At 52.3% G+C, this 13,354-nt stretch overlaps 1 protein-coding gene across 2 annotated transcripts in view; it reads left to right on the forward strand.

The window, feature by feature from the left end:
• sned1 (sushi, nidogen and EGF-like domains 1) overlaps positions 1-13,354 on the forward strand; it is a 167,787-nt gene that overhangs the window by 73,689 nt on the left and 80,744 nt on the right. For both annotated transcript variants that reach the window (XM_043701804.2, XM_043701803.2), the window contains exons 3-6: positions 6,402-6,542; positions 7,035-7,197; positions 10,645-10,770; positions 13,162-13,275. In XM_043701804.2, the coding sequence (XP_043557739.2) occupies positions 6,402-6,542; positions 7,035-7,197; positions 10,645-10,770; positions 13,162-13,275 (544 nt within the window). The remainder of the gene's footprint in view (positions 1-6,401; positions 6,543-7,034; positions 7,198-10,644; positions 10,771-13,161; positions 13,276-13,354) is intronic.

The raw sequence follows: 13,354 nt of genomic DNA on the forward strand, positions 1-13,354 counted from the left end.
GGGGTGTGGGACACTGTGTGACATCGGTGTGGCGTGTGGGATACTGTGGGATATCGGTTTGGGCTGTGGGACATCGGTGTGGGGTGTGGGACTCTGTGGGACATCAGTGTGGGGTGTGTGATGCTGTGGGACATCGGTGTGGGGTGTGGGACACTATGGGACATCGGTGTGGGGCGTGGGACACTGTGGGATGTCGGTGTGGGGTGTGGGATATCGGTGTGGGGTGTGGGACATTGTGGGTCATCGGTGTGGGACACTATGGGAGATCGATGTGGGGTGTGGGATACTGGGATATTGGTGTGGGACACTGTGGGATATCGGTGTTGGGTTTGGGACACTGTGGGAGATTGGTGTGGGGCATGGGACGCTGTGGGATATCGGTGTGGAGTGTGGGGACGCTGTGGATTATCGGTGTGGGGTGTCGGACACTGTGGGACATCGGTGTGGGACACTGTGGGACATCGGTGTGGGGTGTGGGATATTGGTGTGGGGTGTGGGACACTGTGCGTCATCGGTGTTGGGGGTGAGACACGGTGGGACATCGGTGTGGGGTGTGGGACGCTGTGTGACATCGGTGTGAGGTGTGGGACACTGTGACATCGGTGTGGGACACTGTGGGATATCGGTGTGGGGTATGGGATACTGTGGGACATCGGTGTGGGGTGTGGGACATCGGTGTGGGGTGTGGGACATCGGTGTGGGGTGTGGGACGCTGTGGGACATCGGTGTGGGGTGTGGGACGCTGTGGGACATCGGTGTGGGGTGTGGGACACTATGGGATATCGGTGTGGGGTGTGGGACATCGGTGTGGTGTGTGGGATACTGTGGGACATCTGTGTGGGGTGTGGGACGCTGTGGGACATCGGTGTGGGGTGTGGGACGCTGTGGGACATCGGTGTGGGGTGTGGGCGCTGTGGGATATCGGTGTAAGGCGTGTGACGCTGTGGGACATCGGTGTGGGGTGTGGGACATCGGTGTGGTGTGTGGGATACTGTGGGATGTCGGTGTGGGGTGTGGGACACTGGGACATCGGTGTGGGGTGTGGGGTGTGGGACACTGTGGGACATCGGTATGGTGTGTGGGACGCTGTGGGATGTCAGTGTCCGGTGTGGGAGACTGTGAGATATCGGTGTGGGACACTTTGGGACATCGGTGAAGGGTGTGGGACACTGGTGTCGGGTGTGAGACACTGTGGGACATAGGTGTAGGGTGTGGGACACTGGGATGTTGGTGTGGGGTGTGGGACATTGGTGTGGGGTGTGGGACACTGTGGGATATCGGTGTGGGGTGTGGGACACTGTGGGTCATCGGTGTGGGGTGTGGGACACTGTGGGATATCGGTGTGGGATACTGTGGGTCATCGGTGTGGGGTGTGGGACACGGGTCATTGGTGTGGGATGTGGGACACTGGGACATCGGTGTGGGGACACTGTGGGTCATTGGTGTGGGGTGTGGGACACTGTGGGATATCTGTGTGGGGTGTGGGACATTGGTGTATGGTGTGGGACACTGGGTCATCGGTGTGGTATCTGGGACACTGGGATATCGGTGTGGGGTGTGGGACACTATGGGTTTAAGGGCTACGGGGAGAACGCTGGTAAGTGGAGCTGAAATGTGCATCAGCCATGATTGAATGGTGGAGTGGACTCGATGGGCCGAATGGCCTTACTTCCACTCCTATGTTTTATGGTCTTATGGTCTTATGGTTGTCGGTATGGGGTTTGGGACACTGTGGGATATCGGAGTGGGGTGTGGGTCATCGGTGTGGGGTGTGGGACACTGGGTCATCGGTGTGGCATCTGGGACACTGGGATATCGGTGTGGGGTGTGGGATGTCGGAGTGGGGTGTGGGTCATCGATGTGGGGTGTGGGACATCGATGTGGGGTGTGGGACACTGGGTTATCGGTGTGGTACGTGGGACACAGTGGGACATCGTTGTGGGACGCTGTGGGATATCAGTGTGTGGTGTGGGACACTGTGGGACATCGCTGTGGTGTGTGGGACACTGTGGGATATCGTTTTATGGTGTGGGCCACTGTGGGACATCGGTGTGGTGTGTGGGACACTGTGGATCATTGATGTGGGTGTGGGACACTGTTCGACATCGGTGTGGGTTGTGGGACACTGTGGGTCATCAGTGTGGGGTGTGGGACACTGTGGGATATCGGTGTGTGGTGTCAGAAGCTGTGGGATATCGGTGTGGGGTGTGGGACACTGTGGGATATCGGTTTGTGCTTGGGATGCTGTGGGATATCGGTGTGTGGTGTGGGACGCTGTGGGATATCGGTGTGGGATGTGGGACACTGTGGGATATTGGTGTGGGGTGTGGGACACTGTGGGACATCAGTGTGGTGTGGGACGCTGTGGGACATCTGTGTGTGGTGTCGGACGCTGTGGGATATCGGTGTGGGGTGTGGGACACTGTGGGATATCGGTGTGTACTGTGGGATGCTGTGGGATATCGGTGTGTGGTGTGAGACGCTGTGGGACATCGGTGTGGTGTGGGACGCTGTGGGACATCTGTGTGTGGTGTCGGACGCTGTGGGATATTGGTGTGGGGTGTGGGACACTGTGGCATATCGGTGTGTACTGTGGGATGCTGTGGGATATCGGTGTGTGGTGTGGGACGCTGTGGGATATCGGTGTGGGACACTGTGGGACATCGGTGTGGGGTGTGGGACACTGGGACATCGGTGTGGTGTGTGGGACACTGTGGGATGTCAGTGTGGGGTGTGGGACACTTTGGGACTTCGGTGTAGGGTGTGGGACTCTTGGATGTCGGTGTGGGGTGTGGCACACTGTGGGATGTCAGTGTCGGGTGTGGGAGACTGTGGGATATCAGTGTGGGGTGTGGGACATCGGTGTGGGGTGTGGGACACTGTGGGACATAGGTGTAGGGTGTGGGACACTGGGATGTCGGTGTGGGGTGTGGGATGCTGTGGGACATCGGTGTGGGGTGTGGGACACTGTGGGATATCGGTTTATGGTGTGGGACACTGTGGGACATCGGTGTGGTGTGTGGGACACTGTGGATCATTGGTGTGGGACACTGTGGGATATCAGTGTGGGGTGTGGGACACTATGGGACATCGGTGTGGGGACGCTGTGGGATATCGGTGTGGGACACTGTGGGACATCGGTGTGGGGTGTGTGACAATGTGGGATATCGGTGTGGGACACTGTGGGACATCAGTGTGGGGTGTGGGACACTGTGGGACATCAGTGTGGGGTGTGGGACACCGTGGGTCATGGGTGTGGGGTGTGGGACGCTGTGGGATATCGGTGTGGGGTGTGGGACACTGTGGGTCATCGGTGTGGGGTGTTGGGTGTGGGACACTGGGGTCATCGGTGTGGGGTGTGCGACTCTTGGTTGTCAGTATGGGGTTTGGGACACTGTGGGATATCGGAGTGGGGTGTGGGTCATCAGTGTGGGGTGTGGGACACTGTGGGACGTCGGAGTGCAGTGTGTGTCATCGGTGTGGGGTGTGGGACACTGGGTTATCAGTGTGGTGTGTGGGTCACTGTTCGACATCGGTGTGGGTTGTGGGACACTGTGGGACATCGGTGTGGTGTGTGGGACACTATGGGACATCGGTGTGGGGTGTGGGACGCTGTGGGACATCGGTGTGGGGTGTGGGACGCTGTGGGACATTGGTGTGGGGTGTGGGACGCTGTGGGACATCGGTGTAGGGTGTGGGATGCTGTGGGATATCGGTGTGGGGTGTGGGACACTATGGGACATCGGTGTGGGGCGTGGGACACTGTGGGATGTCGGTGTGGGGTGTGGGATATCGGTGTGGGGTGTGGGACATTGTGAGTCATCGGTGTGGGACACTATGGGAGATCGATGTGGGGTGTGGGACACTGGGATATTGGTGTGGGGTGTGGGACGCTGTGGGATATCGGTGTGGCGTGTGGGATACTATGGGACATCGGTGTGGGGCGTGGGACACTGTGGGATGTCGGTATGGGGTGTGAGGACGCTGTGGATTATCGGTGTGGGGTTTCGGACACTGTGGGACATTGGTGTGGGACACTGTGGGACATCGGTGTGGGGTGTGGGACACTGTGGGTCATCGGTGTGGGGTGTGGGACACTGTGGGACATCGGTGTGGGACACTGGGTCATCGGTGTGGGGTGTGCGATTCTTGGTTGTCGGTACGGGTTTTGGGACACTGTGGGATATCGGAGTGGGGTGTGGGTCATCAGTGTGGGGTGTGGGACACTGTGGGACGTCGGACACTGGGACGTCGGAGTGCAGTGTGTGTCATCGGTGTGGGGTGTGGGACACTGGGTTATCAGTGTGGTGTGTGGGTCACTGTTCGACATCGGTGTGGGTTGTGGGACACTGTGGGACATCGGTGTGGTGTGTGGGACACTATGGGACATCGGTGTGGGGTGTGGGACGCTGTGGGACATCAGTGCGGGGTGTGGGACGCTGTGGGACATTGGTGTGGGGTGTGGGACGCTGTGGGACATCGGTGTGGGGCGTGGGACACTATGGGACATAGGTGTGGCGTGTGGGATGCTGTGGGACATCGGTATGGGGTGCGGGACGCTTTGGGACATCGGTGTAGGGTGTGGGATGCTGTGGGATATCGGTGTGGGGTGTGGGACACTATGGGACATCGGTGTGTGCTGTGTGATATTGGTGTGAGGATGCTGTGGTTTATTAGTGTGGTGTGTGGCATGTGGGGTGTGGGATACTGGGATATTGGTGTGGGACGCTGTGGGATATCGGTGTGGGGTGTGGGACACTGTGGGATGTCGGTGTGGGGTGTGGGACGCTGTGGGACATCGGTGTGTGCTGTGGGACGCTGTGAGATATTGGTGTGAGGACGCTGTGGTTTATTAGTGTGGAGTGTGGCATGTGGGGTGTGGGATACTGGGATATTGGTGTGGGACGCTGTGGGATATCGGTGTGGGGTGTGGGACAATATGGGACATCGGTGTGGGGTGTGGGACACTGTGGGATGTCCGTATGGGGTGTGGGATATCGGTGTTGGGTTTGGGACACTGTGGGAGATTGGTGTGGGGCATGGGACGCTGTGGGATATCGGTGTGGGGTGTGGGGACGCTGTGGATTATCGGTGTGGGGTTTCGGAGACTGTGGGACATCGGTGTGGGACACTGTGGGACATCGGTGTGGGGTGTGGGACACTGTGCGTCATCGGTGTGGGGTGTGGGACACTGTGGGACATCGGTGTGTGCTGTGGGACGCTGTGTGATATTGGTGTGAGGAAGCTGTGGTTTATTAGTGTGGAGTGTGGGACACTGTGGGACATCGGTGTGGGGTGTCGGACACTGTGGATTATCCGTGTGGGGTGTGGGACACTGTGGGATATCAGTGTGGGGTGTGGGACACTGTGTGACATCGGTGTGGCGTGTGGGATACTGTGGGATATCGGTTTGGGCTGTGGGACATCGGTGTGGGGTGTGGGACACTGTGTGACATCAGTGTGGGGTGTGTGATGCTGTGGGACATTGGTGTGTGCTGTGGGACGCTGTGTGATATCGGTGTGAGGACGCTGTAGTTTATTAGTGTGGAGTGTGGGACACTGTGGGACATCGGTGTGGGGTGTCGGACACTGTGGATTATCAGTGTGGGGTGTGGGACTCTGTGGGATATCAGTGTGGGGTGTGGGACACTGTGTGACATCGGTGTGGCGTGTGGGATACTGTGGGATATCGGTTTGGGCTGTGGGACATCGGTGTGGGGTGTGTGATGCTGTGGGACATTGGTGTGTGGTGTGGGACGCTGTGGACTATCGGTGTGGGACACTGTGGGACATTGATGTGGGAGACTATGGAACACTATGGGATATCGGTGTAGGGTGTGGGATGCTTTGGGACATCGGTGTGTGGTGTGGGACACTGTGGGACATCGGTGTGGGGTGTGGGACACTGTGGGACATCGGTGTGGGGTGTGGGACGCTGTGGGATATCGGTATGGGGTGTAGGACGCTGTGTGACATCGGTGTGGTGTGTGGGACGCTGTGGGATATCGGTGTGGTGTGTAGGACGCTGTGGGACATCGGTGTGGTGTGTGGGATGCAGTGGGTCATCGGTGTGCGGTGTGGGACGCTGTGGGAAATCAGTGTGGTGTGAGGGACGCTGTGGGTCATTGGTGTGGTGTGTGGGACGCTGTGGGACATCAGTGTGGGGTGTTGAACATTGGTGTGGGGGTGTGGGACGCTGTGGGACATTCGTGTGCGGTGATGGATATCAGTGTGGGGGTGTGGGACGCTGTGGGACATTGGTGTGGGGTGTTGGATACTGTGGGATATTGGGGTGGAGTGTGGAACGTTGGTGTGTAGTGTGGGGACACTGTGGGATATTGTTACATTGTGATACTTGGCTGTTTGTTATGGTAACACCATGGTCTTTTCTACCTTCCAAGGTGAACACCTTCCAGATTGTCTTGGTCACAGATGGAGAATTATCCTTCACTATCTTCAACTATGAAAACATCACCTGGACGACGGGGATGCATGCGAGCAGTGGTGGGGATTTCGCCGGTCTCGGTGGCATCGCTGCCCAGGTATAGTCAGTCTGATAGTGCACGTGTGCCCTGAGCTCACTGTTCGTGATGAATGGGAAACTTTCCTCTCAAGTAATACTTTCCTCAAAATACTTGCCATGAAAGGCAGTAATGGGCATTTACTGTACTTGTAGTAATACGGAGATTGCACTTGTGTTTCTGAATGAGTTAATGCACCATATAGTGTGTCTCTGAGCCACCGAAGGGAAGATCCCAAGTTCAGTGCCTTATTTGTTAGTTGATCTGAGCCAGGGTATGGATGCAAGCTTACAAATGGCCTCAGGTAAAGCTCAATCAAGGTAAGGAAGGAAAGCTGCTCTCCACTGATATTCCAGCATTTCTCTGAAGACTGGATGAGCTCCACTGTGGTGCCTTGAACAGTCAAGTGGCTCCCTAACCCTCCTCTGAGTCTATCGCCCTTAACTGGCATTTGTGTGGCCCAGCTGGTTCCTTGCTCTGATACCCTTGTGTGTACGTGTCACATGCCCTCAGGCAGGTTTCAATGCCGGAGATGGGAAACGCTACTTCAACATTCCCGGATCACGCACGGATGACATCGTGGATGTCGAGATGACAACGAACGTTGGCGTTCCCGGTCGTTGGGTATTCCAGATCCACGATGCACAAGTAGAAGTAGGCGGCTGCAACAATACAGGTAGGGTCCAGCCTCTCTGTACCTGGGCAAGCAGCAATGAGATCATATTATCCCCACTCACAGCTCAATGGCAGCACTCTCATCTCTCAGTCTAAAGATTACAGGTTCAAGTACAGATCGTTCTGCGGTAACGCATGTTTCCTGGAACATAGCACAGCACAGTACAGGCCCTTGAAGTTGTGTCAACCTTTTATCCTACTCGACTATCAAGCTAACCTACATACCCTTCATTTTACTATCATCCATGTGCACATCCAAGAGTCGCTTCAATGTCCCTAAAGTATCTGACTCTGCTACCACCGCTGGCAGTGCATTCCACGCACCCACCTCTCTCTGTGTAAAGAATCTACCTCTGACATCTCCCCTAAACCTTCCTCCAAACATCTTAAAATGATGCCCCTCATGATAGCCATTTCTGCCCTGGGAAAAAGTCTTTGTCTATCCACTCTATCTGTGCCTCTCATCACCTTGTACACCTCTATCAAGTCACCTCTCATCCTTCTTCGCTCCAGTGAGAAAAGCTCTAGCTCCCTCAATCTTTCTTCGTAAGGCATGCCCTCCAGTCCAGGCAGCTTCCTGGTAAATCTCCTCTGCACCCCCTAAAGCTTCCTCATCCTTCCTATAAAGGTGACCAAAACTGACCACAATATTCCAAGTGTGGTCTAACCAGAGCTCATAACCTTGCAGCTCTTAAACTCAATCTCCCTGCTAATGAAAGCCAATACACCTTACACCTTAACAACCCTATCAACTTGGGTGGCAACTTTGAGGGATCTATGGACGTGGACCCCAAGATCCCTCTGTTTCTCCACACTGCCAAGAATCCTGCATTTAACCCTGTATTCTGTATTCAAATTCAACTTTCCAAAATGAATCACTTCACATTTTCCAGGTTGAATTCCATCTGCTGCTTCTCAGCCCAGCTCTGCATCCTGTCAATGTCCCATTGCAACCTACAACAGCCCTCCACACTATCCACAACTTCCCCAACCTTCATGCCATCAGCAAACTTACTAACCCACCCTTCGACTTCCTCAACCAAGTCATTTATAAAAATTGCAAAGAGCAGAGGTCCCAGAACAGATCCCTGCGGAACACCACTGGCCATGGAGCTCCAATCTGAATGCTTTCCATCTACTACCACCCTCTGTCTTCTATGGGCTAGACAATTCTGTATCCAGACAGTCACACTTCCCTGTATCCCATGCCTCCTTCCTTTCTCAAATAGCTTATCATGAGGAAGCTTATCAAACACCTTCCTAAAATCCATACACACCACATCCACTGCTCTACCTCAATCACTGTGTTTTGTCACATCCTTAAATAATTCAGTAAGGCTTGTGAGGCATGACTTGCCCTTCACAAAGCTATGCTGACTATCTCTAATCAAACTGTGGTTTTCCAGATAATCGTAAATCTTGTGTCTCCGAATCCTCTCCAATAATTTGCCCATCACAGACATAAGACTGACTGGTTTGTAATTCCCAGGGTTATCCTTATTCCCTTTCTTCAACCAAGGAAATAACATTTGCCACCCTCCAATCATCTGGTACTACTCCAGTGGACAGTGAGGACGCAAAGATTATCGCCAAAGATGCAGCAATCTCTTCCCTCATTTCCCATAGTAACCTTGAGTATCTGGCCAAGGGGACATATTTCAAAATTTCCAGCACATCATCCTCCCTAACATCAACCTGTTTGAGTGTATCAGTCTGTTTCACGCTGTCCTCACAAATGACAAGGTCCCTCTCACTAGGGAATACTGAAGCAAAGTGTTCATTACGGGCCTCCCCTACCTCCTCTGACTCCAGGCAGACGTTCCCTACACTATCCCTGATCAGACCTGCCCTCACTTTGGCCATTCTCTTGTTCCTGACTTTGATGAAGAATGCCTTGTGGTTTTCCTTAATCCTACCCACCAAAGCTTTTTCACGCCCCCTTCTAGCTCTCCTCAGTCCAATCTTCAGTTCCTTCCTAGCTCCCTAGTAACCCTTTAGACCTCTGTCTGATTCCTGCCTCCTTAACCTTAAGTAAGCTTCCTTCTTCCACTTGACTAGATGTTCCACATCTCTTGTCATCCAAGGTTCTTTCACCCTACCATCCCTTCCTTGCCTCAGTGGGACAAACTTATCCAGCACTCACAGCAAGTGCTCCCCAAACAACTTCCACATTTCTGCCGTGCATTTCCCTGAGAATATCTGCTCCCAACTTATGCTCCACAGTCCCTGCCTAATAGCATTGTAATTCCTCCTCCCCAATTAAATACGTTCCCATCTCGACTGCTCCTGTCCCTCTACATGACTATCATCAAGGTCAGAGAGTTGTGAGTATTCTCGCTGAAATGCTTTCCTGCTGAGTGATCTGACCTGGTTCATTGCCTAGCACTAAATCCAATATAGCTCCCCTCTCGTTGGCCTATCTATATGGCATCAACGCAAATTGACTAGAACACAATTGGCAAACTGTGGACGTTGTTTGGATATCGCAAACATTCCACTGAGCAGGTATAGCGATTTTTCTGTAAGCAATATTCTATAGCGGTCTTCCATAGCCCAAGGTTATAGAGGAACACAACTATTGTGTTATAGCAGAACAACCTGCACTTGCTCACAGCTAATAGTCTAGTTCAGTGCTAGGAGAGTGCAGCATTGTTAGTGGTGAATCTGTGGATTTGTCAGCCCTTTCGGGTGAACGTGATGAATGTGACAGCATAATTTAGCAGTTGAATAGGAGATTTAGAATAATGGAAGCAGGCCATGTGGCCCATGGAGTCCACATTGACCCTCAGAAGAGCATTTCACCCAGTCCCGACCCTATCCCTGCATTTTTGCTTGGCTAACCCACCTAGCCTGCACATCCCTGGATATTTAGCGTGGCCAATCCAGCTAATCTACACATCTTTGGATCGTGGGAAGAAACTGGAGGAAATTCACGCAGATACAGGGAGAATGTGCAAACTTCGCAATGACAGTTGCCCAAGGCTGGAATCGAACCAGGGTCCCTGGCGCTGTGAGGCAGCAGTGCTAACCACTGAGCCACCATGCCTCCCATTTCCCTGATGCTTTGGCTTGTGTTCATTCTTCTATCAATATCTTTGACAATAGATTATTTTGTCATTATTTCAGCAATCAGCATTGCCCTCAAACACGACCTGTAAAACTTTGAGAGTTTCAGATCATAGGAACACATTTCCAGAACTTCACAGAAATTTGAAGAGGAAGAGTTAGGAGAGAGTCAGAATTACGATATACCTGTACGTCGAAGGAGTGATTTCAGTCAGTAAGTTAATGAGGAAGGGTCACTGGATGCAAAATGTTAACTCTGATTTCTCGCCACAGATGCTGACAAACCTGCTGAGTTTTTCCAGCCATTTCTGTTATTGTTGGAGGAAGTTAATGATGATGGCTGCAGTTGTTTGACCTCAAACCGTTTTCTCTCTCTGTCTAGCCTCGGTGTGCTTGAACCTGCGACCATGTCTCAACGATGGAAGGTGCATAGATGACTGCATTACCGGAAACCCATCGTATACATGTTCATGTCGTGCAGGATTCACGGGCAGGAGGTGTCAGATAGGTGAGGAGTGTTTTATTCATGGAATTCATAGAATCCCTACAACGTGGAAACAGGTCGTTCAGCCCATCAAGTCTACACTGACCCTCCAAAGGGTAACCCACCCAGACCTGTTCACCTACCCTATTATCCTGTATTTACTTCTGATGAATGCATCTAACCTACACATCTCTGAACACTATGGGCAATTTCCCATGGCCAATCCACCTGACCTGTACACCTTTGGAATGTTGGGGGGAAACCAGAGCACCCGGAGGAAACCCACGCAGACACGGGGAGAATGTGCAAACTCCACACAGAGAGTCGCCCGAGGCTGGAATTGAAACTGGGTCCCTGGTGCTATAAGGCAGCAGTGCTAACCACTGAGCCACCATGCTGCCCATTAATGGAGGAAATAGGGATTACGCTTTAAGAAGATCTTAGGGCACGTACAGTGAGTGAGGGTGTGGGCGGAGACATCTGGAAAATTGGCGTACAGGTCAGGGAAGCAGGACAGTAAGGAAGAAAATCTACAGAACCTCCAGAGCATGAGATAGTATGGGAAAATCGAGGAAGACGTGATGAGAGACGGGCTGCGACGGGGATGAGATGGATAAGATTTGGTGATATCGCAACATAGGTGACTAGAGGTTTGGGATGGGGGAAGCAAAGGGATGCGTTTTTAATATCTTTTCTGGTGGGAGACAGGTAACTCTGTCTATCTGGTCATACAAACTCAATAGGGCAGCTCAGTGGTTAGCACTGCTGCCTCAAAGTGGAAGCGTCCTAGGTTTGATTCAGTATTGGGTGACTTTGAGTTTGCACATTCTCCCTGTGTCTACGCAGGTTGCCTCTGGGTGCTCCAGTTTCGTCCCACAGTCCAACGGTATGCAGGTTAGGTGGATTGGCCATGCTAAATTGTAAAGTCATACAGCACGAAACAATGCCTTTGTTTCAACTTGTCCATGCCGAGCACGCATCCCAATCTGACCTAGTCCCTTTAGCCAACATTTGGCCCATTTCCTTCCTTAACCCTTCCTATTCATGTACCCATCGAGGTGCCTTTTAAATGTTGTAAATGGAGAAAATTCAAAAATCTGAAGTGCAAGGGGACGTGGGAGTTCTAATCCAGGATTATCTTAAGGTAAACTTGCAGGTTGAGGTCAGTAATTAGGAACAATGTTGGCATTTATTTTGAGGGGAATAGAATATAAAAGCCGGGATGTACAACTGAGGCTTTATGAGGTTCTGCTCAGATCACATTTAGAATATTGTGAGCAGTTTTAGGGCTCCATACCCCAGGAAGGATGTGCTGGCCCTGGAGCAGGTCCAGAGGAGGCTCAATGATTCCAGGAATGAAAGGATTAACACTTGAGAAACATTTGAGGACTGTATGTCTATACTCAATGGAGTTTACAAGGATGAGGGATGATCTAATTGAAACTTACCGAAAACTGAATGGCCTGAATGGAGTGTACGTTGGGAAAATGTTTCCATTGGTAAGAGAGACCAGGACCAAAGGGCACAGCCTTACAGTAAAGGGAAGACCCTTGAGACTGAAGATAAGGAGAAACTTCTTCAGCCAGAGAGTGGTGAATCTGTGGAATTCATTGCCACAGAAGGTTGTGGAGGCCAGACCATAGAGTATATTTAAGACTGAGATAGATAGGTCCTTGATTGTCAAGGGGATCAAAGGTTATGGTGAGAAGGTGGAAGGATGGGATTGAGAAAATTATCAGCCATAATTGAATGGTGGAGCAGACCCGATGGGCCAAATGGCGTCATTTCTGCTCCTGTGTCTCATGGTTTAATGTAACTGTATCAGCCACCACCACTTCCTCTGGCAGCTCATTCCATTCAGTAGCACGGTCTGCGTGAAACAGTTACCCCTCGGGTCATTTTTAAATCTTTCCCCCTCACCTTAAACCTATGTACTTTGGTTGTGGACTCCCCTATGAAAGACTTTGTCTATTCATCCCCTCATGATGTTATAATTCTCTATAAGGTCACCCCTTAGCCTCGGACTCTCCAGCTCAAAAAGCCCCAGCCTATTTAGCCTCTCCCTATAGCTCAAACCCTCCAGTCCCAGCAACATCCTTGTAAATTGTGATGTACTGTCTAAGGATGTACAGGCTAGGTGGGTTCGCCATGGTAAATGCCAGGTAATGGGGAAAGGGAGGGAGAGGCCCGGATTTGGGTGGGATACTCTTCAGAGGGTCGGTATGGACTCGATGGGCTGAATGGCGTCTTTCCACATTGTAGGGATTCCGTGATTCTAACCCTTGCAGTAAAGGGAAGGGTGATTTGCCCCCATGGCAGCCATCTTAAGGCACTAAGCCAGTGTGTACTTCCTGAGAAACAGTTGTCCAATGCACAGCAGTCAATGGTTCCTTGATTTCTCATCTTGCTTTCCAGATGTCAACGAGTGCTCCTCATATCCCTGTCACAACGGTGGGACATGCGGAGATGGACAGAATGCCTTCACCTGCCAGTGCCTTGCTGGGTTCACCGGAGCACTCTGCGAAACAGGTTCAGATTGGTTTCACCTAAAGCTCAAATCCTCCAACCCTGGCAACATCCTTGTAAATCTTTTCTGAACCCTTTCAAG

The sequence above is a fragment of the Chiloscyllium plagiosum genome, unplaced genomic scaffold, assembly GCF_037043375.1.
Source record: "Chiloscyllium plagiosum isolate Xiang-an unplaced genomic scaffold, Cpla_swu_hap1 HiC_scaffold_13, whole genome shotgun sequence".
Classification (NCBI taxonomy): Eukaryota; Metazoa; Chordata; class Chondrichthyes; order Orectolobiformes; family Hemiscylliidae; genus Chiloscyllium; species Chiloscyllium plagiosum.